Below are 27,884 nucleotides of genomic sequence, written 5' to 3'. Positions count from 1 at the left end.
TACAGTTTTGGTGCCTATTAAATCCTACAGGGAGACAGTGCTGGATATTGTGGTATCATTGTTATATGTTAACTTATTCTATTTTAAGACTTTGGTGAGATGTGAGGAGAGAAGGGAAATGTGACTGTTACACCTAAAGAAACTCAACAGGTCCTCTTGTCTCCTCTCCACAATTTTACCAGGCAGTCACCCACCCCTCCAGCAACCCATTTGGACTAGTAACCTAATGAAGACTTTATGTAAGGGGCAGCTAGGTGGTGCAGTGGATAGAGCACTGGCCCTGAAGTCAGGAGGACCTGAGTTCAAATTTGGCCTCAGACCAAACACTTGACACTTACTAGCTGTGTCACCCTGGGCAAGTCACTTAACCCCAGTTGCCTAAGAAAGAAAGAAAGACTTTGTGGATCATTATGAATCGCTTAAGCCATCTCGCCTACCAGATCTACTTTATCAAGGCAAAGTTGTATAATGGAAAGACCACAGTAATTGGAGCCACAGGAGCTAGATTCCAGTCCTGACTCTACCACTGTATGGCTTTAGTCAATCATTTCATCTTTATGGGCTTCCAGTTTTCTCATCTGTAAAATGAGGAGGGAGGGGGAATTAATTAGATGACCTGTAAATTTTTGGGGTTTTTTTTTTGTCTTTAAAGTTCTAAATCCATGATCTTATGATTTCAAGTAATAGGGAAAATGCACTTGGAGCTGGTGAGGGGAAAACAAATGAAGACAAGCATTCAAGGTCTCAGCAATAGGCCACCCGACAGGTACCTCTGGCCTGGGAGTAGCCAGAAGTGTGGTGAGAAGCAGGACACTAAACAAAAACAAAACAAAATGAATTAAAAAAATAAACAACTTTCTATGTAGTTGTTCAATGGCAACCTTCTCTCTGCTTCAGAAGGCCCTTTGACAGCAAGAGCATGTGGGCCCGCCTGTTTGTAATTTCTGGAGGATAGAGGAAAAGTTTTATTTGTTTTAATTATTATTATTTAAAAAGGGAAGTGGAAAAAATGTTAACATATGACAGTTCTTGCGGGGCTTATATAATCTTCCATGTCAGAGGAGAAAGTGAGAATCCCCCTCCCCACTCTAGTCTCCCCAGATGGTCTAGGGGTGAATGAATGGAACTTTGCTCTGTCCCCCAGAGGGGGAAAATTGACTTAGAAGGGAGCATAGGTCTGGAGCTGGGAAGGACCTTAGAGGTCATCAAGTCCAATCCCTGTCTTTCATCTTACACATCTTATACTACTCTGGAGCCCAGGATAGTGAAATAATTTGCCCAGAGTCACACAAGGAATAAACAGAAAGACAGAATTTGAAACCAGATCTCCTACACCAAAGTCAGTACTCTTTCTACGGTACCACTGTGAAACAGATACTCGGCATTTTCTCTAAGTGCTAGGAAATGAGCTGCCATGGCTTTAATGCACGTGGGGATGTTCCAATGTGGCTGCAAAGAGGGATGGTAAGTCAAATTTCCTTCTCTAGGAGCTAGTTTCTTCTTCAAACATGGGGAAGTTTTGGCGAAAGGGTGCCATTATAAAATCATAGAGCTGATGAGTTAGAAGGAATCTGAGAGGTCATCTAGTCCAAACTACTGAGAGAGTATGAATCTCTCTCCAGTATCCCTGACAAAGGGTCACCCAGCCTCTGCCTGAACATCTTTAATAGCAGGGACCTTAGCATTTTATGAGGTAGCCCTATTGTTGGGAAAGCTCTAATAGTTGATATTCATCCAAAACCCACCTCTTTGTGCCTTTTACACTCTAGTCCTATAGGCATAAGGTCTATGACCAATTTCCTATGATAGGGCTTCAGGTTTCTTAAAGAAAGTAGTCTTGTCTCCCCAAATTTCATCTTCCTCTGGCAAAATTCTGATAACATGACAACACAAAAAGAAGTTTCTCCTGCTTATACTCTTCTCAACATCATTCATTCATTCATTCAAAACACGTAAGTGCTATGTAAATGTGAGCTATCACTACTGCTATTATTATTATTTCTATGTTTTTATGCATTTAAAAACATTCTTCTGAGAAAGGGTCCATAGGTTGCATCAGACTATCAAAGGGCTCCATGAGACAAAAAGATTGAGAACCTTTGGCCTAGATGATTTCTAAGTACCTCCCAAGCCAAAATGCTTATGATTCTATCTCATAATGTTGGTAAGAAAATGGAACAAAGAATCAAACCAAGGGTCAGTGGTGAAATTCCTAGGAACCCAACTCCAACACATAAGGGAAAAGAACATCATTACATTTCCCAAAATCATTAAATGGTGGGGTATATATCTGGTCACATTGTCTATGGGTTGTTTCAAAGGCCCTAACACAAGGTTAATAGGCTTAGGACTTTAAGAGATCAAATTTAGAGCTTAGAGGGACTTCAGAAATCACCTTGTCTAATTCCCCAGTATTACAGATGAGGAAACTGAGACCTACACTTGCCTTGTCCAATTTCTCACAAGCAGCAAGCTGGAATTTGAACCCACGTCTTCTGTCATGAAATCCAATGCTCTCTCCATGTCATCCCTAAAGTTTTCATCCTTATCTTTATTGCAAGACAGACATCCCTATAGAACCACAACAGCTTTTGCTTCTAGTCTGATGCACAGAATACAATCACAGCTTTCATGAAAATCTGTCCAAAAGCTGATTGCCATAGCATGAAATCCAGACTCACCAAATGTTGAAGTGCATATCTCTTTGCTTAAGGAAAGAGGCATGTGAGCAGGCAGGAATTAGGAGAGTGAACTACAAAGGCTTCATTGGACAATGTCAAATGATCAAGATGGCTAAATATAAATTGATATGATATATGGACTGCCTGTATTTATATTGCCTGTATGTACATGCATCATAACTCAAGACTACCTAACATCAGATGATAGAGAGAGAGAGAGAGAGAGAGAGAGATCTATAGGCTGTATATATTCTAAATATATATGCTATGGCTCCCTAGGCCTACCTTTGCACTACTGCTCAATTTTACTAAGTGTATAGGAATGAGATGGATAAAGAAGGACAGGGTAGGAATTCAAAGTATACCAGGCAAAGTATAGGTCATTTTGCAGAATATCTTATAGAAGAAGACAAATCTGAGGAAGGATTTGAAGGCTGGAAGACATAGTTTTGTGGAAGATAGTGTGTATAAGTTAGTTCCAGAAGATGACATGGGTGAAGTGAATGTTTGGAGGTGAAAGAATACCAACAGAGGGTAAGGTTCATAAGCAAATAGATTTAGAGACTTTGAGATAAAAGGACAACTGTGTAAGTCATGTGTGAAACCCCTCATTTTACAGATGAAGAAACTGAAGCACAGAAAGTTTAAGTAATTCCTTATGGTCACATAGCAAGAACTTATAAGGGCTAGGATTTGAATACAGATCCTCTGACTCAAAATTCAGTGCTCTTTCCATCATAATATGCTTAACAAGAAATAAGAATTAGTTGAAAATATGAGAGGGCATGCAGTTAATGAGTTGTAGGGCTGATTGGTCAAGAGCCTTTAAGACCACAATCAAATTTTGTTTTCATTTTGTTGATGAGTGTGAATTGAGGATAGCAATCTGAACAGAAGGTATTGGAGTGACGTGACAAAAAAAATAACAATAAAATAAAAGACAAAATATTATAGTCAAAAGGACATGGTAGGCAGAAGTCTATAGAAGAGAAAATGAAGGTCAATGCAAGAAGCCTTGTGGGCCATGAGTGTTGTGGAGATGGAGAAGGGTAAAAAAAAATGATTAATATGACATAGATCTTCTCTTAAGAACCTTACAAATGAATTGAAATCACTATATTTCCCTACCTTAGTAGGTGGTTGTATGAGATGCCATGGCTAAAATATTCCTCTTCTGGTGGCCTTCCTTTGTGATGATGAGCTTTACTGTCACAGCTAGGCTGATTGTTAGATGAAAATATCCTTTCCTTAAAGTTTTTCTTCTTGATATAAATAGGTGGAGTGTGTGTGTTCTTTGCATAGCATTTGAGAACCCAAAGTCACTTTCATACCTTGTTGAAGTATCAGAGTTATGTACTCTAGGACAGTGATTATCTACTCTAGGTAAGAAGATGCCAAAACAGAGAAAGTGACCAGTTTGCTTCAGATAGCTAAGCAAGAAGATAGAATCAGACCTTATGCCTATTCCAAAGTATTTGCTGAGAATAACTGAAAACTTAAGAGTTAACTCCAACAGAAAAGGAAGAAGGGGCCCTCTGTCTATTTTCTGAGCATTTTTATGCAAATATATTTTTCTCTCATAGTTCCAAACAGTCAAGAAATAGTTAATGACAAAATTGACCACATGGACCCTTCAGGAAAGGTCAGAGGAGCGATTTTTCACTTAAAAACATCTGTGTTGAAAGAACAAGACTTTCTCATGTTCATAAAACTACTAGTTTCCAAAGTTCCTACCCCCTCTTCTTCTGATTCTATGTTTTTCTAATTAGAAGCCACGAGTCTAAAGTTGTGTGTGAGGTTAATTACCAGCCAAATTACCTGAAGAAAACCACAACTGATGCCCAGACCCCAACAGAGAGCAATTCCACCAAGAGCAGAGACAGAGGAAACATCTGTCCCCATGTCCCTTTTCATGGGATGTTTCTTCCATGCCTGACTGTGTGCAGAACAGAGAGTCCAAGAACTCTCTTCATTACCTCCTTTTCCCTTGTCAAGCTCCCCATTTTAATAAGTTGGGGTTCAATAGTACTCTAAATGCATAACTACTCCCTGTACTTTCTGGAAGAGCATGGAGTTTCTTTGCTAAATTGCTATGCTTCAAACTAGATCTCCCCTGGGGAGGTGACCCAGTGAGAAGCCATGTCACACCTTATGTAAGCTGTGAGGAAGGGAGCAGGGGAAGGATAGGAACCATTTACAGTTGAATAATTGGAGTTTTTTTGGTGACCTCCCAACTCAACCATCTGAACATGTGCAAAAGAGCAAGAGAGAAATTTCTCTTGGCTTGCTCCATTTGATTCCAAAGATATGGTTGGTTGTGTGTAAATTAGAACGATTGCACTCACTTCCTAGGGCTATTCCAGCTGTCATAAGAAAACTGCTGACTAACAAATCCGTCACCACATAAATGAATTCCTCTAAACAACTTGGGCCATCCAATGAGCTGATTCCTCCCCCAGCAGCTGGTTGCTTCCTCTGGCATGTAGTGACTCACATCTGTATCCAAGTACAATTTTGCTGCAGGTGGTTGGAGAAGCCCTTCACTTTTATCCAACCACAACACAACTCTGGGTCAGTATGATGAGCTCCACAGTTGGATTAATTAAACTCCTCAAGTGTTTTGGTTGCTTCCTTCTCTAACTTTCCAGGAGAACAGGAGTGCTATTCTAGCACCAGACAAGCTCAGCAAGAGTCTTCATGGCAGAGCTGGTAGAACTAGCATGGGAGGAAATTCCTAGTTCTTGTGCCAGACAGTTTCTATAAGTCAATAGTATGGAGCCCCTGACTGCAAAGGAGCTCTTTGATATCATGTAGAGCAAATGATGGAATATTAGTGCTATGAAGAAACTTTAAGATCAAGTAAGTGACTTGCCTAAGTCACCTTAGGAAATAGAACTCACAGGGTGTTCTGAGTCACCATTCATGTGCTCTTTTCACAGCACCCTGTCACCTACGATCTTCTCTCTTATGGCTTCGGTGCTTCACAGGCTTGCCACTGAGGATCTTCACTCAGATCTTAAAGATCTGAATATTGCCTCTGTGTGTGTGTGTGTGTGTGTGTGTGTGCATGTGCACATGCACACGCGCATGCATACATGCACACATTCACGTTCAGGTAACTCCATGTGCCCATGCCCTTAAAAGTTCCAGGCTGCAATAAAAAGGTCATAATACAGTTCTCTATTTCTCTCAATTGTTGGAATCCCTCTTTCTCTCCAATTCCTAGCTTCTTAGGCTTCCTTCAAGTCTCAACTAAAATCCCACCATGTATAAGAAGACTTCTTAATGCTGGCACCTTCACTCTGAGATATCATATATATATATATACACATATATATACACATATATATACATATACACACACACATACACACACACACATATATACACATATATGCACATGTATATGTATGTATATGTATATATGTATATGTATATATGATAAATGGATGATATCTATAGATATGTATATAGATATGTATATGTGTATGTATATGTATATGTATGCATGTATCTTGTTTGTACATGGTTGTCTCCCTCATTATGTTATAACCTCCTTGAAGCAGTAATTTTTTTTTGTCTTTCTTTGCATCCACATTGCTAAGCATAATGCCTCACACAAAGTAGATACTTAAGAAATTATTTAACTTGGAATTCCTTTCCAGTGTAGCTAAGATGGGAAGTATGGGGAGAACATATTCTAGGTTGGGGAACAGTAGAAGCAAAGGAACAAATGCAGAAGATTATCAGATGTCCTGGGGGACATAGAGAGGGGCCATGTAGAAGAATAGGATATAGGACTAGAAAATGCAGTTTGTGATTAGACTGGAATGGGCCTTGAATGTCATACTAGGCATTTGGATTTTATAGTGCAGAACAGTGGGAAGCCAATGGAATTGCCTGAGTAAAAGGGTGATCCTTCATCTTGTTAATTCTGCAAGATGGGAACAGTAGTCCCAAGGTGTCTTATCCTCAGCTGAGGTATTTTGAGGAGTTTAATAACAAACCATTGTTAAAGGGAAAATCGTACAGTTGATACTCTTGCCTTGTGAGGTAAAGAATAGTTTTACTCCTCTAATAGACACTTCTCCCAACATTTTTTTTTCCAATGGATAAACCAAGAATGCAACACTTACATATAACTTCAATTCCTTCTGCTTCTTGAAGTCTCTTCTTAAGCTAGTGATCTAGAAATTAATTTGAAAGGGGTAATCCCCAAATATACAATATCCCAATTTCAGGGAAGGACAGATGACATTAAACCAGTGAACTGACTCACAGTTCAGAATCATAAAATCCACAGAGTCCAACCTCATTTTACAGAAGAATAAACCAAGGCATAGAGAGGTTAAATGACTTATCTAGGATCACACAGCTATTGACTATGAGAGGTGAGATTTGAACTCATTATTTTTGACTCCAGGTGCAGAACTTTCTCCACCTTACCATTCTGTATCACAACTCTTCCCCCCTCAATTATTAATTAATTAATTCTTAGTTTTCAACATTCATTTTTATTAAGATTTTGAGTTCTAATTTTTTTTCTTCCTCCCTCCCCTTCTCCCTCTCCAAGATAGCATGCAATCTGATAGAGGCTATACATGTGCAATCATATTAAACATATTTGCACATTAGTCATGCCCAACTCTTTCAATCAGGTAAAGAGATGAGCTTTTCCTGAAGGGATAAAGTCAATGATAGGATCCAAGTGTCGTCTAAACTGAGCAGCCTAATGGGTCCATTAGGTTGTTAGCAACTTGAGGGCAGAGACTGTCTTTTGCTTCTTTTGATTTTCTCAGTGCTTAGCATAGTTCTTGACATAGTGGATTCTTTTTGTTTGTTTGTTTGGTTTTTTTTGGGTTAGGCAATGGGGTTAAGTGACTTGCCCAGGGTCACACAGCTAGTAAGTGTTATGTATCTAAGACTGGATTTGAACTCAGGTCCTCCTGAATCCAGGGCTGGTGCGCCACCTAGCTGCTCTGACACAGTGGATTTTTAAGAAATGCTTACTGATTCATTCATTCATTTAGGCAAAATGCCCTCATTGTGTTTTATAAATGGGACTTCTTTCCATATTCTACTTCACCAGTCTTATCTCATATTACACCCCTCTAAACAGTTTATGATTCAGTTGAAGTGAACAATTCTGACCTCTAAACCCATTGTATTTATTGTATCACATTGTACTCTCACACCTTCAAGCGTTTGCTTATACGATACTGAGAATGTCCTTCCTCCCTCTCTTTGCCTACTAAATTAGCACCTGTCCTTTAAAGTCCTCCCTCAGAACTGTTAAATCTCCTCAGACTTTTGTTTTGCATGACTCTCACGAAGTTATAATGGGATATTGTATATTCTATCTACATGTCTTGGTCCTGAAGTTAGTCTTTCTCCTAGACTGTAAGTTCCTTGAGGGCAGGGAATGTCTCTTAAAAATGGTTTGTAATTTCCTAACATTTTGCACTATACAGCAGGGGCTTAATTTGTTGTCATTATAATTGTTATTTTACCTCTTCAGGCCCTTCCTTCCCATGTGACTCTACCACTCTTTTCTCTTTGGTGCCAACGTGAGGATCAACATGGGGGGAAAAATGTATGTGAACATGGGAGTTTTTGGTCTAGTTGGAGAAATAAATGCCAGTCTGAAGAGAGCACAGGGGAGGCAAGGAGGGGAAGAAGGAGGAGAGGTGGAGATGGTGAGACTCCTGCCTGACTCTGCAAGTCCAGTTCTGTGGAAAGTGGGGGAACCCAAGGAAAACAAACTCGACAAACAAACAAACAAACAAACAAAAAACACACAGAGGAGAAAGCCCCAACCCAACAAACCCTTGCTTCAGAGCTTACATGAGAAAGTTTACTTTTAGACTTTTAGAAATGAGCATGTGGTTTTGAGGGTGGAATTCCGTTCTGCTGAAGAATAGCACCCTGCATGTCTCTGTATCTGTGGCTTAGTAACTACATTACAATCTTGGAGAGCCCTGTTTACATTTTTTACATGTTATTTGGGTACAGAACATGAAACTAAATTACACAGCAAAGGTCATTCTGGCTAGGCTCTGGGTCCCGCCCGCCCCCAATATGTATATATATATATATATATATATATTTTTTTTTCTTTTTTAAAGCTTATAATAGGCTTCAGTGACAGTGTTGCAAGGGAACTTTCTGGCTTTCTTACCAAGAGAATTGTGTTAAGGGACTGAGAAGAGATGAGGACCAAAGGATTTAGAGCTAGAAGACACCTTGGAGATCATCCAATCTGATCCTTTCATTTTATAAATGGGGAAACTAAGGCCAAGAAGGAAATGAGTGACTTCAGAAAACCTCAGACTTAGAATGGACCTCAGAAGGTCTTCTAAGATCAAGGTAACATAAGCAATAAATAGCAAAGCTCACATTCAGGTCCTCAGGCTTTAAATGTACTAACCATTCTGCTTTTGTGCTCCAAGAGGCCCTAGATTGTTCTTATCTATTTCACCTTCCTTCTCCCTCTCACCTAAGAATAATGGTCTCTGTGCAGAGTTGGTATTTAATAACTTTGTTGAATAGAATTTCGGTGGGGTGGGGAGATGGAGAGAAGAAAGAAAAATTCTAAGGAATCCTTGTCAGATAAAAATAAAGTAGACAAATTGATTCTGCGCTTTTTTTTTTGGCTCCCAATGGAAATGAAATAGTAATGAACGCACTCATGCAACAACCACCACCACCATCCCTCCAGCTTCTCCCTACTTCCATCAAAAGACAAGGTAGAGATAGAAAATTGTTTCCATTTGTAGCTATCTTTTATACCCTTCATGCTATCTTTCTTAGCATTAAGCTTTCTTTACCTTCCTTTGGCATTTTATCTTTCTACTGCCTTCAGTGTGTGATGACAAGGGAGTGTATATTTTGATTTAGCTTGTGCCCACCAACCATCTAATGTAGGACTGTAAAATGGTAGCATTGTAGATTAAGGATTAGAAAGGATCTCAGTGGTTATCAAAACCAACTCTCTGACAAGAGTAGAGGAAATTGAGACTCAGAGAACTTGTAATTTGCCAAAGGTCACACAGCTAATAATTATCTGAGGCAGGATTTGAATCCAGGTCTAGAGCCCAAGTCCAAAACCCTATCTACAAGGTCTTTTTGATAACTGTAAAACTTTTTGTTAGGTTGACTGATGGATTTGATTGAAGTCAGTGGAACTCACTAATATTCTTCCATAAACATCAAGTGACTAGGAGATATGGTTGTCAGAGATTTTAAGTGGGGCTAGAGCTGAATAAGAGTTTTGTAATTATTGGCATGAGAAAGGATCTTAGTAGTTACGAGTTTGTCTAGTTTAACACCATCGTCACCATCGTATAGACCAAGAAACAGTTTCAGAGAGAGGAAACAATGTCACACAATCACAGAGTTACAACTAGAGACCAGGTTTCCTAATATTCTCTTAACCTCACCTATAGATTAATCCTCTCTAGTAATACTAGACCACATTTATATAGTGCTTAAATGTATATCTCTCTATATATATAGATATACATATACATCTATATATGTATATACATGTATATGCATATGCATATGTTTCCTCAAAACAACCCTGTAAGGTAAGTGTAAGTATTTCCTTCCTTCAGGCTAAGAAACTCAGGCTTAGAGAAGGGAAGTGATTTGCTGATTATCTAACTTTTAGTAAGTGGTAGGGAATAACCTTATACTCAGGTCATCCAATGTCAAGACCATGGCTCTTTCTAGTACATTGCCCTGCCTTTTAATATATGGCTTTGGTCTTTGGCAGACTTGCCATAGAGGATCTTCACTATAAATGCTAGACTTCCATGGAAGAGACACGAGTCTCTTCAGATTTTCTCAATTGCTGGAACTCCATAAGCTGGGAACATGGTGCCAAACCCCAACCCTGGATTACTCCCACAAGCTGCCTTCTCCACTCTTACTCACACGCTTCTGAACTGTGCAGGAGGAAGTCATACAACTGTGCTGACTGGGCCCACAACAAATTTATGTTATCTAATCTCAATTGGGCCCTTCAGGCAACAAGGCAATCCCTTTAACTCTTCTCTAATTGACTATCTCACTCCCCACAGAGACTGTTTCTAACCTTTACATCTTTCCTCAAGCCTCCCATACCACCTCCTACCAACTTCCTCTCAGCAGAGGATTTGCCTCATACTTTACTGAGAAAATAGAGGCCATATGCTGTGAAATTCCTTTTCTCTATTTTACATTTTAAACTCCCCTTGATAACATTCTTTAACCTCTCCTTTTGTGCTCCAATCTGATGAAGGGTTGGCCCCTTTCCTACTAGAGGCCAACCTCTCTACTTGTTCCCTTTATCCCAATGCTCCTTTTGCCTCCAGAAATCTGTCAGTGTCAGAAATCTGTCTCTACTATCTTCCATCTCAACACCACCAACTTCAATCTCTCCCTATGGAGTGACTTTTTCTTTGCACCCTACAAACATGTTCACATCTCCCCCATCCTATTTCTCTTTCCCCTATCCCCTCAAACTATCATCCTATACCTCTCCTCCCATTAACAGCTAAATTTTTTAAGTAAGAATGTGTGGGTGGGGTGAGGGAAACCTGTCTACTCCTATTGTCTCTACTTTTATCCCCTCCCCTCCTCAACTCCATGCAAATCTGTCTTCCAACTTCCATCATTCAACTGAAAATTATTTCTCTGAGGTTAGTAATTATCTCCTAATTCCCAAATGTAACGGCCTCTTCTCAGTACTCATCATTCTTGGCAACTCTACAGCATGATGAGCACCCCATCTTCTTCCATAATCTATTATCCCTAAGTTTTTGTGAGAGTGTTCTTTCTGGCTCTCTCCTTAACTGGCTGATTTCTTCTTCTCAGACCCCTTTGCAAGATTGTCTATCATTCATATCCTTCTCTATTATGCATGGATTTACCCGAGCCAGGATTCTGTCCAAAGCTATTATTTCTTCTCTTTTCATATATTATCATATGTTGATCTCTTCAGTTCCTATGTGATCAACTGTCATCTCTATGTTGATGATTCCCAGATCCAATTATAATTATTCTCTTGAATTTCAGCCCTGTATTATCAACTGTCTGGTGAAAATTTCCAAATTATTCAATATGCCCCAAACAGAACTCATTACATTTCCCCTGCCAAGCTTTCCTCTCTTGCAAATTCCTTATTTCTAATAATGGTACCACTGTCCTTCCAGTCTAAAATTAACAGCTCTAGAGTTAGGCTCAACTCTTCACTCTTTCTCCTGCTTCACATCTAAATCAATTGCCAAGTACTGTGGATTCTATCTTCAAAATGTATCTCACATATGTACCCTCTTTCCTCTCAAAGAACCACCATGCCAATCCAGTCTCTTATTATCCCTGGAAGAAAATTTGCTCCATTTTCAGTTGAAGATGGCTTCTAGGACTTCCAGGATGTGTGCCTTTCTACCCCAGATAACAAAACCTCAGGGGCAATTACTGCTTCTAGGAAATTGGACAGACAGCAGAACTTAAGTAATACGTCTATGAGGGAACAAATTATGATATTGCTATGACATTTTCTTTAGTGATGCACCCATGTGCTTTTTAATAAGGAGTCACATAGTTCCAGTTGCATAGCTATAATAATAACAATCCACATTTCTGGAACCTTCTTAATCTCTCCCTCTCTCCAAATTATTCTTTTCTAAGCTGCCAAACTATTATTCCTAAAGCACAGGTCTGACCATGTCATTTCTCTGATCAAGAAATTCCAGTGGTTCTCAAGTGTTTCTAGGCTAAAATACAAAATCCTTTATATGACATTTAAAGTCTTTCACATCTCCCATCTCCTTTGCTGGCTTATTGCACATTCCTCCCTTTCATGTACTCTGTATTTCAGACAAACTGACCAACTTACTATTCTTCCTCAATGTGACTTTCAGCCTCCAATCTCCATGGCTTTACATGGGTTGTTCCCTCTGCCTATAATATATTCCATCCTAACCTTCACCTTGCACAATGTCTAGCTTCTTTTAAGATTCAGATCAAGTACTGCTAGCCAAAATCTATTCTGATCACCCAATTACTTACAGCAGCTACCTCTGGAAACTGCTTTCTATTTACTTGGGTATATTTTATATCTATAGGTGTTCATGTTGTTTTTCCCCAATAGAATGTAAGCTCATTTAGTGCAGAAACTATTGTTTCTGTCTTCATATCTCTGGCATTTAATATATTGCCTGGCAATAATAGACTACAAATGTTTGTGAGCTGAATCAATGAAAGGTAAGAGTGAAGTCTCCCTAGGTTGGTAGGTATGAAGCCTCCTGAGTACCTCTAAGGAAGTTGTAGTGTCCATCCCCGGTTGGCATACCAATGGGATCCTTTCCATATTCTGCCTTTGTTCTGTGTGTGCATTTTTGTGACATACATAAAAAGAACATGGTGTACCAGTCCCTGGTACTTGTTGTACTCTTTCCCTAGATAATTTGCATATGTGCTCTCCAAAAACTATTCAAAAACCACGGGAAGAAAACAAATTCCTAGAGTGTTTGGAGAAACTGGTTGAAATCTCCTCTGACATTTCATTGTATTTTTCCTTCTTTCTTCTCTTCTCACATGACATGAGGAAAAAGTTGCTCCTTTAGGTTAATGAGTTTCCTACCAAACAGGATAAAATAAATGGTGGTGGGGAGAGAGGAAGAATTGTTCTCATGAAGTCATGTCAAACATTTTACACTTTGAATTATAACTTCCTTTCTACGATGAAGATGTATGACATATTTTCCATGCCAAACTATGCTCACTTTTTTTGGATGGAGCACTAATTGAGTTATTCCATCAATACATATATCTTGGACAGGCTAGGCTCAAACATAGCTGGGCTAAGAACTGAATACAAAGAAGTAGGGACGGTGAGGGGTTGTGTTAGGAAAACTATATACCACGTTTGGTGATACCAGAGTGTCTGTTGCCACAGAATAAAATAAAACACAAAAATCACAAATATTCCACTCTGACTACATGGCTGTGAATTAGAGAATGTTATGATACCAGAAGGCATAAAATCTCAAAGGCAATGAAAAGACATATTGCAGTGTTACCAATGATGCCCTCGACATGAGAAGTGATGTAAAATGCATCATCAATGATAATTATATCTGGAAAGGGAGGTATGCTGATCCTGGGGCAAGATGAATGGGTAATGGACAAAGAGTCAGAGTGCTACACTGGTATCCATCAAATATTGTAGAAGAACACAAAACAGGGGAAGGCTTCCTGTAATAATAATGTACTTAGATAGCGGCACCTTATCTAGCAACCTATGTTACCTCAGAACCTAGTTAAGAACTAGAAAGAAATTAAAAACAACAACAACAACAACAACAACAACCCCACTGGGCAGCCAAAATCCATGTCAAAAAGCAATGTAACTTTAGCTTGTGCATTTATCTATTAGTGAGACTTCGATGTACCAATCTCTGGAAATACTGATGCCTACTCAATTTTCTCTGAAGATCATAGTGGAGGCAGAAACTCTGAATTTCCCCAATTCAGCAAGTTGAATTATTTCATTGTAATTTTCACCAACTGGGTCTAATCCTGTTGTCTAAAGTTATAGAATAAGTTGATTATCTCATTGTTTGATCATCCATGCAACATGGTATATTGGACAAAACACTGGATTTGAAGTTGGAGGATGTGGGTTCAAAACCTAGCCCTACTAATTATGTTACTTCTGGAAAGAAGTAATATCCTTATAAGACTTACTTCTCTCAACTGTAAAAGGAGGGGGTTGAAATTATGAGCTCTAAAGTCTCTTCTAGCTAACTATATGATTCTTGTGTATTAAAAAAATATTTCCACTTATTTACTCATTATCTCTAAAGCAAAGGATGAATTTTTAAAAATAAATTTGGATGGCTATATTTTAGCATGGTTGGTTTCCTTTAATCCTACATATTTTATTTGATCTGTTTCAAAAACATTTTCTGAGGAAGGGTTCATAGGGCTTCACCAGACTTCTAAAGGGGTCCATGACACAAAAACAGTTAAGAACCCCAGTTCTAATGGTAATTTTATACGGAGGGGGATAATTAATTTACTAGGAAGAAACAAGCACTGATAGTATGGAATAATAGGATCATAGATTCCGAGGTGGAAAAAACTTTGGAGATTATCTATCTAGTCCAGTCCCCTAATTTACAGATGAAGAAATGAGGGTCAGAAAAAAGGTAGTAATTGCCAAGGTTACAGAAGTAGTAATTAGCAGAGCTGAGATTTGAATCAAAATACCAACTCCAAGTCTATTAATAAAAATAATCTCTTTGAGATATATTATCTTCCTGTTCCATCTCTGGTAACACAAGAGACATGTTTGGTGGGTGACTTTGATGACTTTTTGGTGCAAAGCATGAGAGAAAGAAATCACAGAATCACAAAATTTCAGCGTTGTGAAGGACATTAGAGGGGCAGCTAGGTGCACAGTGGATAGAGCTCTGACTTTGGAGTCAGGAGGACCTGAGTTCAAATCTGACCTCAGACACTTAACACGTACTAGCTGTGTGACCCTGGGCAAGTCACTTAACCCCAATTGTCTCACTGAAAAAAGAAAGAAAAGAAAAGGACATCAGAAACAATCTAGCTCAAAGCACCAAAAAAGAAAATAAACAAAAAGAAAGATTTGGTCTTTGCAAACATTAAAAAAAATGTTTTCTGAGTTTCAGAAATAAAATGCATTCTATTTATTCGTTTCCATTTTTGTTCTGTCTCTGGACTGACTAGGAGAGGGAATCAACCAAAATATTCTGAGAATATCTGTTAGTACTTAAAAGAGGAGAAATGACTTGCCCAGGGTAAACAATTAAGATGATAGCAGAATTAGATTTCAGGTCTTCTAATTAGAATTATAGGGCTCTTCCCACTCTGCACATGCTTCCCTTCATTCTATGAGTGTTCATCTGTTTTTTTGCTAATAGCCAAAATTCTCTTGGAGCCAAGTCTGGCATTGTGTAGTATGGCCAGAACACTGACTTTGGTGTTAGAGAATCCAGGTCCAAATCTCAGCTCTACTACCTTTGTGATTTTGGGCAGTCAGTCCATTGAATATGGTGCAATGTTCTGGAATTAGAGGACCTGGGTTCAAATCCCACTTCTTATATTACTATAGTGATAAGTGACTATTGACCTCTTTGAGTATCAGTTTTCTTATCTTCAAAGAGAGTTGGACTAAATGACTGCTGATTTCCCTTCTGTCTCTAAATCTATGATCCTGAGTCACTTTACCTCTCTGGGATTATTTCCTTATCTGTAAAATGAGGCTGTTCTCCACTAGATGATCTCTAAGGTCCTTTACACGAGCTGAAACATTTCATATGATCTGGACATTCTGATATGCAACCATGGTGTGTGTGTGTGTGTGTGTATAAATACATGTGCATGTGCATGTGCATATGTGTATATGTATGCTTCAGCATACTGACTCTGAATGAAGTTCTGGAGTGTTTATTTCTAAAATCAGTCTGGTGACCTTGAAGTTATTATACTTTACACAACAAAGAAAATTTGCTCCAGGTCATTTCCCCTGAAGATGACTTTTAGGACCTCCAAAATGTGTGCTTCTGTGCCTCGGAAGAGAAAGACTGAAGGGTAAGCTCTCTTTCCAGGAAATTATACAGACAAATGGCAGAACTTAAGAAAAAGACCTATGAGGGAACAAATAATCATATTCCTAATGGGTACACATTTTTATTTAGTGATGCTTCAGGGTATTTTCAAGTGAGGAGCCTCATATTGCTAATCTAACAGATATAATAAAAATAATTCACATTTCTATAAGGCTCTGAGCTTTACAAAGCACCTTCCTAATGATAATTCTTTGAGGTAGGGAATGAAATGTGATTACTACAGATGAAGAAATGGAGGTCCTGAGAAGAAATGACTTAGCCAGGGTCATCCAGCTTAGAAATGGCCACAATGGACTTTGAACCCAGATATCCTCAACCCAGGTCCAGTGCCCTTTCCGCTACTCTGCATCGCCTCTCATGTTTGTCTACTAATTCTGGCTACTTTATGGTTCTAGAGTTATGTATGCTTAGAAACATATGGGAACTTAGAGATCACCAGCTAGTGAGGATATAGTAATAATAGCCTGACTTTTATTTATTAACACTTTTCAGTCATGTATTTTGTTTGGACACAACACTTTCTAGTGCTCTACCCCAGTTTTCCAAAATACTTCAGCAAAACTTCCCTCATACAATGATTGCAAGAACCAGTACTTGTCATTTTCTACTTCTAGTTTTCAATTTTTTTCCCCCAGAAAGGATGTATGCTTTAAATTTAATCAGCTGGTGCCAACATTTCCATTGTATTTGACCAGAGTTTTGCTGCATTTTAGTGCCATGTTTATTTACATTTTTGCCCTGTATCTTAAACTATTTTTTTCTCCTCAAACTCCATACTGCTACACTATCACATTTGATCCATGTAATTGCTCCTGAGAAGCAAATGAGACAAGGATTGTATTATCTCCATTTGACAGATGAGAATTTTGAAGTTCTTAGAGGTGAAATTAGTTGCCCAAGGTTCCCCACAGCTAGCTTGTGGCAGAGCTGAGTCAAGAACTTGGGACTCCTACATCTCCTGAACCCTTAAGAAGGGAAAAGAATAACTTTTTTTTAAAAGGCGATTGGGGTTAAGTGACTTGCCCAGAGTCACACAGTTAGTAAACATCTGAGGCCAGATTTGAACTCAGGTCCTTCTGACTCTAGGGCTGTTGCTCTGTGCACTTGCACCACCTAGCTGCCCCAAGAACAGAATAACTTTACACCAAAGTGCTACCTCTGCACTGGAGAGAGATCAGAAATGGAGATACATCATCTTTGGCATTAGAATGTCAGTCAATGGGAAGATATGGTTTGAATTGTATGAACTTTTAAGTAATACACTGATGGCATGAAGAAAGGCATACCTGCAATAAGAAAGAAGAGTGGAAGAGGCAAGGATGAGATGATACAAACTTATGTGAGCCTATCTCATGTCTGAAAACAGAGCCAAGGTTTTTGTTCTATACATCTTAATCCTATATTAATGCTTTTATGAAGTACTGACTACCTTCCTACTATGCTTGTTAATAAAACCAGTATACTCCTATGCTTAGTGAGTAGCAACTTTGGGTTCCCAAGTCAAGGGAATACTCTTCAGCAAGGAAATTCCCCAAACATGGCAGGCTTAGTCTATGAATAAGTAGCTGAATATACTTTGAAGATGATGGAACCAGGAGTCAAGACTCCTGAGGTTCTAGTCCTGATTTTACCATTAACTTGCTGTATGACCTTGGAAAAATCATTTCCTCTCTCTGGCCATCAGTTTCCTCATTTATATTTAAAAATAATACAATTGGAATCTGTAAAGCATATTATAGCTCTAAGAATCTACAGATATCCCTTCTATGTCAAGGGGACTAGGGGTGCAACAACCTAGAAAATCCACATAAATTATTTTGGCCTTCTCTTTGTATCAGAGAAATCTGATTTTTTTCTTTTTCTTTTTTGGGGTGTTTATAGTATCAAAAGCTAAAATAAACAGATATTATGTAATACTATACATATACTTTATGCATTTCTGAGTTTCTAAACTTTTTCTGTGTCATTTGCCGGTGTCGAATGTTGTCTATGACTTCTGCAAAACTCAAAAAATTTCCACCTAATTTCTTATGCCTATCCATGATATATTGAAACTTCAATGGGGAATGTCATGATGTGGAAGGGATAACTGCAATTTCTGCTGGCTGGTAGTTTCCTATGGGACCCCAGGAAAGATGAGGAAAGAGAATGATCAACAAGACTACTAGAGACCGTGTGGATGGCCAGGGTGTCCCAAGAGCATCCTTTCCAATTATCTGACTTAGTAGACACTTGCTTTCTCCTGAAGCTCCCATTTCCCAGGGCCATAATTCTTTACTTTAAAGGAGAGACAACATGGAATATTGAATAGAGAGCTGGCCTTGGAGTCAAGAAAACCTGCATTCAAATTCTGCCTCTGATTCACACCAGTTACATGACAGTTGGCAAGTCACAGCCTCTCAGAGCCCCAGGCAAGTCTTTAAGATTCTAAGTTAGGAAGAAGTCTTTACCCTGGCTACCTTGGCTGTCTTGTCATCTACTCTGCCACTGTCCTTCTTCCTATCTTTCAATAATACCCCCCCTCTTGACCATGTCTCCCTTCGCTTGTCATCACAAAGCTAAAAGGGACATCAAAGGACATTCCCTCATTTTACAGAAGAGAGAACAGAGGCTGAAAGTTAAGTGGCTTGCCCAAGTTAATAATTATAATAACTAGCATTAAGACAATGCTTTAAAGTTTGCCAGTCACTTCACATATATTATATCAGTTGATCCTGACAACAACCCTATGAGGTCAGTGCTATTATTATCCTCATTTTATAGATGAGGAAACAACTAAGTCTGATGAAGACTCAGGGACATACCCAATAAGTGTCTGAGTCAAGATTTGAACTCAGGTGTTCCTCATAGGAGGCCAGCATTCTAACCACTATGATACCAAGATGAGTTAATCTATTGAGGTTTGGAACTCCACCCTGGAGCTGAGTTCTTCTAATCAGTGAGTGAATGAGTATGAACTCACCTAGCCTACTCTATCTAGTCACATTTAACCTATATTTCACCTCCCATTCCTCTACCCAGTTAGATATCGGACCATCTACCCTATATTTATCTTTTTATCTTACATAGTGCCTAAATATAGTAGATGTTCAACAAATATGTGTTGGCTGCAAGAATGAAGAACCATAGTTGCACTAAGGGAATATATAAACTTGATGGATCCATAAGACAGACAGGTTAAGCATTTAAATAATACTACAACCAAATTGACATCTTTTAAAGTATCAGTGTGGGTGGCATAGTCATAGACTGAAGATAAGACTTGAGGATGAAGAACTCATGACAAGCTGGGGAGGTCATGGAAGACTCTATGGAAAATGGAAGGTCTTGAAATGAGCTCTTAAGAATGAATAAGATGGGGCAGCTAGATGGCGCAGTGGATAGAGCACTGGCCCTGGAGTCAGGAGGACCTGAGTTCAAATCTGACCTCAGACACATAACACTCACTTAGCTGTGTGTGACTCTGGGCAAGTCACTTAACCCCATTGCCTAGCCCCCCACCCCCCCAAAAAAAAGGAATGAATAAGATTATTCCACACTCTGATGGGTCATGTGAGGCAGTAGTATATGGTTTGCCATTTGGTTTATCTCTTTGTTTAGTGCCTTCAAATTGGACCTTAGATATTTACTAGCTGTGTAATCCTGTGCAAATCACTTAACCTCTATTTGCCTCAGTTTCCTCAACTTCAAAATGGGGATAATTATACCACCTACCTCATAGGGTTGTTATAAGATGATGTTCTAGAACTCCAGAGGTGGCCAGGCCTAATGTAACCTCCTCCACAGAAGGCATGGGACAATGGAGAATGAGTAGAAGGGCTCTTAGCATCACTGTCCCCCAGGGATAAGTAATGGTCATTTCCCCAATTTCATATACCATAGTCTAAGTTTCCATTAAACTTAATGAACAGTGTAGACATATAGACATAGCTATGCTTGTGCATGCATTACATATGCATATGTCTGGATACGTCTAAGAAATTAATCATATGATAAAGTGGAAAATACCCAGAATCTAAAATTAGTACCCCTATTGAAACATTAGACACACTTCAGCAGAGGGACAAAGGAATGGCACAGTACACAAAAGAACCCAACATTGAATGGTATAGAGAAAATTATACAATACCTTTAAATATACAGGTCAAATTTCATCACAACAAACTTACCTGAGAAAACTTCCAACAATTATCCACATCATAACATCCTTGAAAGGAACTTCCTAAGTCATTCCTGCTCACTAATGGGCTCGATTCCTTCAAAGTCCTTCATAGTCATTCTGAGATGAGATGTATTGACTCAAATGTCACCTCACATAAGTTTCACCTAATTCACTAGTCTATCGGCCTCATTTTCTCTGCCATAAAATGAAGAGGTTAGAACATCATTTGTTCTAAGATCCCTCCCAAGTCTAGCATACTGTGTTCTAACATTCAATATTCTAAGGCCTCTTCCAACTCCTAAATCCCATATTCTATCTTCTAGCGTTCTTCCAGCTCTAGAATTCTGTGTAGTCTTACACTGTGAAATCACCCAAATGTCACTATTCCCACCAACATAGAGATATATTATAGACCCATAGGTCCAGAGCTGCAAGGGACCTGTGAGGTTATCCAGTAAAAGCTCTTCTTTCTACAGATGAGGAAACTGAGACCCAGGGAGGTTAAGTCACCCAATTAGTGTCAGAGGCAGGATTTTGAACCTAGATTCTCTGACTCTAGAATCAGTGCCCTTTCCACTATACTTTAACATTAAGTACAGTGTCTGGCATACAGTAGTAGATGCTTAATAAATGTTTATTTATTGAATCATTAAATGCACCAGTTGATTCCCCAATATGAATGAAGAAAGTACAATTAGAAACTACAGACCAACTGTCTCTTCCTAAAGAATTCAGTATTCTTTTTTTTTTCATTGCCTCCAGTAACATCTATGTTTGAGGACTAGGAAAGAAAGAGGAAAATAATTATTCATTCTATTGAATTATTCAGTGTAATAAATATTATTCCAGTAAAGCCTATGTGGGCCTTTTATAATGGGTTTGGATATAATTTTGTTACAGATTTTAGTTGTAGCTAAAAGTGTTGTAATAAGATCAGTCCAATGGAGAAAGCAGGGACATCTTCTGACAAGTGAGATTGTAATTACATACCACAAAATATATACCTGAGAAAAGACAGCACAAATGTTCTTGAATTCGACAATTCATGTCTAAATAGCAAAAAAAAACCCAATAAACAAAGCAAGCCAGAATCTCACAGCACACACACATAATTCACCACCGAGATTATCCCTGAATATCAAATTTAAGTGTTCTCTGGGAAGCTTGGGTACCCTGTCAGATAATGGAGGAGGAGGTGTCAGTCTTGCCCTTGATTATTGTACAAGATGATTAGAGGAGGCTAGGAGGTTAATTTTCACCCTGTCAGGCCCTCTAGTTAAGATGTTGATGGCTAGAGTGGATAAACTGGGAAGCTTTTGTAAGCTGTCTTTGCTAACAAGAGATTTAGATGGATATTCTCCACCCTTCAACCCTGTCCCCTCGCCCCCACCCACAGCCCAGAAACTTTCAGAAAGAGCTTTTTTGTTGTCATTTTAGAAGTCTTCTTACTGTGATTTGGACCTCCCCCCCCACTTTTTTTTTTCTTCAAAGGGCTATCTTTGCTGGGTGAGTAGCTTAAGAAGCAGGAAGGCTTTTGAGTAATTATCTGGTCTAATTCCATCATTTTAAGAGATGAGAAAACTGAGGTCTACAGAGAGAAAGTAATTTGCTTCAGAATTGGGCTCAGGTCTTCCAATTCCTATTCCAGGGCTCTTCTCAAAGATCTATACTACCACCCTCAAACGAATGTACAAAAAAAAAAAGGCAAAACATGCAGAAGAAAAGTTGACTAACACTATTTAGCTAAATGCAATAGGGGTCAAGTGGAGAAAAAAAGACATTAAGTCCTTTGAGCTATATCCAAGAAGAAATCACTTTGGGCTAAGATCATCAGAGAAGCCTCCAAGGAAGCAGGCTCTAGAGTTGGGCCTTGAAGGCTCAACTACAAAGAGGACAGGACAGAGATTTTATGTAATGATCCCAGGATTTAGGACTAGAAGGGAGTTTAGAGGTCATCTAGTCCATTTTATTATTTTATTATTAAAAAAAAAGAGTACTAGCAGGTTAAGTGACTTGTCCAAGAGTACACAGGTCATAACCAGCACAGCCAAGAGTCTAAATCAGTACTCTTTCTACTACTCTAGAGCTGCCTTTGAGGAGAATGGAGATAGAGGGTGGAGAGAGGAAATGTCCAAGAAGAGGTCCCTGGGGCAGGGATGTCCATAAACACATAGATCAGTCTTCTGTTGGGATACAGGATTAAAAAAAAAAGGTAAGGGCCAGATGGTGGAGGGTCTTCATGAACAGCTTTAGAAGTTAAGGTTCACTTTATGAAATCTGCATAATTAGGAGAAGATCGGCTTTACAAAATCATCACAATAAGAATTTATTTGCATTAAAGAATAACTTAAAGAATCATTCATTTAAAGGGACCTATGACAGAGTTACTGCCCTGGAAGAGAGCAAGCCTCTATCAATAATGACCAAGGACTTGCAGGCTTAATCATAGCTTCTTGTTTCTTACCTGTGATGCAGCTGGCTGGCCAATGATAACCCAACCTGGGCACTTCTGGTCCTGATGCGAGACAGAAGCATTAGATGCCCACTGATCCAGGAAACCTTTTGGTGTATAAACTCCACAATCTTTAATGCTGGTCTTTTGCTCAAACTCTTCACACACCCCATCTCCATCATGGAAATAGCATCGGCTGGGTTCATCTGCAGAAGGTAGACAAATGAAGGGGGGAAAGCATGTGGGAGTCTTTTTCATTTGTTTGTCTGCATTAGCTTTATCAAAGAATCTAAGAGTTGGAAAAAAGGAGCTTAAGAGATCCTTTCTAACCCTTGTCTAAAGCAGGAATCTTTCTCTACAACATCTTTAAGGAAACTGTCATCCAGAATGCATTTGAAAATGATAGAGAAGGCATGATCTTGGACAATGGTAATTCTTGGGAAGCACATCCCAATATTGAATTAAAAATCTGTCTCCCTATAATTTCTACCCATTGCTCCAAAATTCTGCCCTTGTAGCCCAATCAAAATAAGTCTAATCCCTCTTTCACATAATGACTCCTCAAGTATTTGAAGATGTCAGTAATCATGATCCCTTTCTAAAAATACCCTACTTTTTCATTGTATTTTATTCTGAAAGTTTCAGTTGTTTTCTTTACTATACTGTTGTCTTTGTAAAAACTGTTGTCTTAATTCTGCTCTTTCCACTTTGCCTCAGTTCATACCACAGAGGATTTTTAGCAATTTGTCTCTTTCATCATTTCTTACAGTACAATGTTATATTATGTTCACATATTACAATTTGTTCAGCCATTATCCAATTAATGGGACACCCCCTTGGATCCAATTTCTTAGTTTTTTTTTCTCTTTTCCTAGTTTAACCCTTCTCCTACTCTTTTAAATGATACTTATACAACATGATTGTAAGCCCCCTGTTCATTAAAGACACATCTTAAGATCCCACATAGGTTTTTTTTAGTAGAATACAGTTATACAAGGGAAAAATGAAAACAGTTGGTTATTTGTGTATTTGGATAATTTAAGGTAAAAATTCCACTTTTTCTTGGTGTCTGAGGTAATTCAAGAGTGAGCAGGGGTTTCATCCTATTAGAGGAATAGTAGAACACATTTATACTTATACATTGGGTTGTTATTCTGTATTTTATATAGAGATCTTAGAAATTTTGAGTTGTGATGATGCCTTCCACATTAATAGAACCTATGAATTTTTCATTGCATATCAGTTCAAACTAAGAAATAGTATTGAAAACAGTCATAATGATGCATTCCAAAAACAGAACAAATGTACACATTTATAAAAGACTATGATACTGAAGTGATCCCATGGAGGGTGCTTTCTAATTGCACTGTAATCATAACCATATTGATCAGAATGGAATGATTTTTACTATGCTGTGAAAATATAAGCACTAGTCTATGTTTAGAACTATGATTGTAAGTAGAAAATTTTTGTTTTTATTAAACACTCCACAAGTAATATAAATTGACATACTGGCAAGGACACTGGATCCAGAGGACCTGAGTTCAAATCTCCATTCTGCTACTTACTAGCTATGTGACATTGAACAATTCACTTAGACACTCAGAGCCTTAGTTTCTTTATTGGTAAAAATGGGAATAATTATATTTATACTACTTAGCTCATATTGTGAGGAAAATGTTTCATACAGCTTAAAATGTTATATATGGGACTTACTTCTATACAGTGTTTCCTATTATATAAAAAAGCTAAGCTCATCTTTCTTTCTTAAAGTCACAGAAGGACAACAATTACTTGATAAATCTTAAAGGGTGACATCTACTTTTGTAACAATCAGAAGCAGGCAAATCCATTGAAATAAGCCAAGGAAAGTACATTTCCATTACCACTCAACTTGTCTTAAATCATAGGTCAATAACCTATGATTTAGTTGGTTTGGGAATTCCCTGACAGTTAACAGCAATCCATCTTATAATTTATAGTCTTTGGAGAGTCACTCATGATTAAGTTAATCATTTAAGTAAGTAAGCTCCGGATGCAGGAGTTGAACTCAAGTCTTCCTGACTCCAGACCTAGCATTGTGTCAACAATGACGGCTGCCTCTCAAAAGTGACATAAGCATGACCTGGAGGAATAGCCTTTAGGAGATCACAATCAAAGTTTGGGTCCATTCCATTTAGCAATCTCTGCCATAGAAATGGTACTTTAAAGGGCAGATTTTTTCCCCCAAGATTAATTAAAAATTAAAGGACTAAAGACACCAATTCTCTGACATGGATTGGAAAGTACTGTAAAACTCCATAATCAGGTAACACAATGGCAAGTATTGTCTTCAGTCATTATCAGACAACAAGATTCTGCCTACTTAGGAAAAGTCCATAAAGGAGGTAGAAATAAGCTTGATATAGTAGAACAAAGAGTAATTCTAGAATTGGAGGAACCGAGTTCAAAGTCTACCCCAACTACTTACTGTTGATCGGGCATTGAAAAAGTGATATCCCTTCTCTGGGCCTTAGTTTTCTCACCTTTAAAATTGAAAGGATTGAACTAGATGATACCTATTGTTCATATGATCATAGACTTGGAACTGTAAGGAACCATAGATACCATCAATTCCAATCTCCTCATTTTACAGATGAGGAAACTGAGACTCAGAGAGGTTAAGTGAATTGCCAGAGGTGTCATCACTAGTAAGTGTCAGAGGTGGGATTTGAACCCAGGACTTCTTGGCTCTAAGTCCAGCATTTGGTCCACTAGATGATACTTTCTTTCAGGTCCAAGTTTTCTGATCCTAATAAGATTTGTATTCTTAGGATGACTAACTATCTGCAAAATAAGAGTCATTGAGTGTAATGTCAGCTGAATTTTGAATCCTTTCCAACTTCTTCAGGCCCCTGTTTACTTCTATAAACAGTTTATACAGTAAAATACCATCACAAGAACTAGAATAAATCAATTCATTATAATTCAATTATTTAATGATGGGCTATTTCCAGCTGGGGACTCCAGTGACCAATAACATGCCTGAGGGAAAGAGTCTGGACTGATGACAGAAATATGATCTGTGTCTCTATAGCATACATCTCTCATGGTATGGAGCCAACTTATATATGATAAAAATGGAATCTCATCTAATCATGACCATCTGTAATGTCACTTTTCCCCATATTCTTTTTGCTTTTTTTAAATTTTAAAATCTTTTGTCCCCAGAATGTTTCTACACATCACTTTCTAGACACCTCTTCCAAAAGACAATGGAAATAGGATTGTATCTTCAGCAAGTAAGTGAGTTAGCAGGGCTCTTTTCAATTGTGGGCCACTGGCTAGATTAAAATGTCAACATAATTAAGACATGAGATCATAGAATTGTGAAAATAGACAGAGAGCATTAGATGAAACCTACCACTTAGCCTTTAAACCAAAACGCATCATGGCATTACACAGAAGAGGGATGGTGCTGCACCAAGTAGAGGACCAAGATTTGAGGGATGTGACTAACCATGCCATTTTCTTGAGACTCAAGCTTTCATAAAATGGGGACAGTAACACCTGCCCCATCTATCTCACGGGGGTGTTGTGAGGCTCAAAGGATATCTAACATATGTGAAGCCTTAAAAGTGCTCAGCAAAGATCAGTTCTCCATCTTACTCAAAGTGTCATCAATAATAATGATGATGACAGGGGTGATGATGATGAGAATATATGGGAAAGAGCTATATAAAATACTGTACTAGTGCATGGTACTCCTGTTAGAGTTAATGGAAAAGTGAATGATAGGTTCCTTTGTTGCTCAGTCATTTTAGTCGGGTCCAACTCTTTGTGACCCCTTTAGGGGTTTTCTTTGCAAAGATACTGGAGTGGTTTGCCATTTCCTTCTCCATGTCATTTTATAGATGAGGAACTGAGGCAAATTGGGATAAGTGACTTACTCAGGGTCACACAGCTAGTAAGTGTCTGAGGCCAGATTTGAACTCACAAAGATAAGTCTTCCTGACTCCAGGCCTAGAACTCTATACATTGCACCACCAAGCTGTCATTACTGATATCTCAGGAGTATTGGAAAATGTAGGTTCAAATTCTGTTTATGCCATCTATCAACTGTGAACTTGGTAAATTCTATTCCTCTGCATAACTCTCAGTTTTCCCATCTGTAATAGGAAAAGTCTTGACCAGATTATACCTATAGTCCTTTCTCACTCTAGTATTTTGTGATTCCATTATCTACATCTCTTGACTCCGGAGACATAAAGCATGAACTGAGTGTGCCCAGGTGGGCCAGCTCTGGGTGAACATTACCATTGGCTCTTCCGTTCCCCTTACAGTGGTAGAGAGGAGAGGACTAATTAATCTGGGTGTGCTGACACACTGAGTCACAGTTCTATGCATGCACAGGCTCCTAGGATACTATTTTTGGGTAAAGATATACATTTGTCCAAAACATAAAGGGCAGAGTGGGGCAGGGAGAGCAATACATTGATTTTCTCATATTCCTCTTGCATATTCATATTTCAAAGAACATTACTAAAGAGTGTGTGGCTAACCACAATAGGAATTAAAAGTATTCAGGCACAAGCTGTAAGAAACCCTCTCTATACTCTAAGCCCTTCTCTTACCCTGCCAAACATCAGGGGCTTGTTTGAATGAAAGAAGAAGCAAATTTACAAAAAGCTTATCACTCCCTCCCGGCTCGCACATCCTCAGATTCATGATGACTGGGATAACGGGTCTTTCTATGTTGTTGTTATCTGAGCCAAAGGCCTCTTTCCTCCCCTAATATAATAGTAAGATACTATGATAGGTATAAACAAAGCCTCAGGTCTACTAGAGTCAGATGCCTCAATTCATTTTCACATAAAAAGGAAATCTCTGATTTCTATAATCTTGGCCAGTGTGTGTGTGTGTGTGTGTGTGTGTGTGTGTGTGTGTGTGTGTGTGTG

At 38.6% G+C, this 27,884-nt stretch overlaps 1 protein-coding gene across 1 annotated transcript in view; it reads right to left on the bottom strand.

The window, feature by feature from the left end:
• The window catches only part of LOC114046870 (pappalysin-1-like), a 280,259-nt gene that overhangs the window by 94,105 nt on the left and 158,270 nt on the right, over window positions 1-27,884 (bottom strand). Inside the window, exon 10 of the mRNA XM_027867446.1 lies at window positions 22,960-23,153. Coding sequence (XP_027723247.1) covers window positions 22,960-23,153 — 194 coding nt within the window. The remainder of the gene's footprint in view (window positions 1-22,959; window positions 23,154-27,884) is intronic.

Source organism: Vombatus ursinus, unplaced genomic scaffold (assembly GCF_900497805.2).
Source record: "Vombatus ursinus unplaced genomic scaffold, bare-nosed wombat genome assembly UNPS02014786.1, whole genome shotgun sequence".
Lineage (NCBI taxonomy): Eukaryota > Metazoa > Chordata > Mammalia > Diprotodontia > Vombatidae > Vombatus > Vombatus ursinus.
The sequence above is the reverse complement of the archived record's forward strand: the minus strand, read 5'-3'. Positions and strand labels throughout refer to the sequence as shown.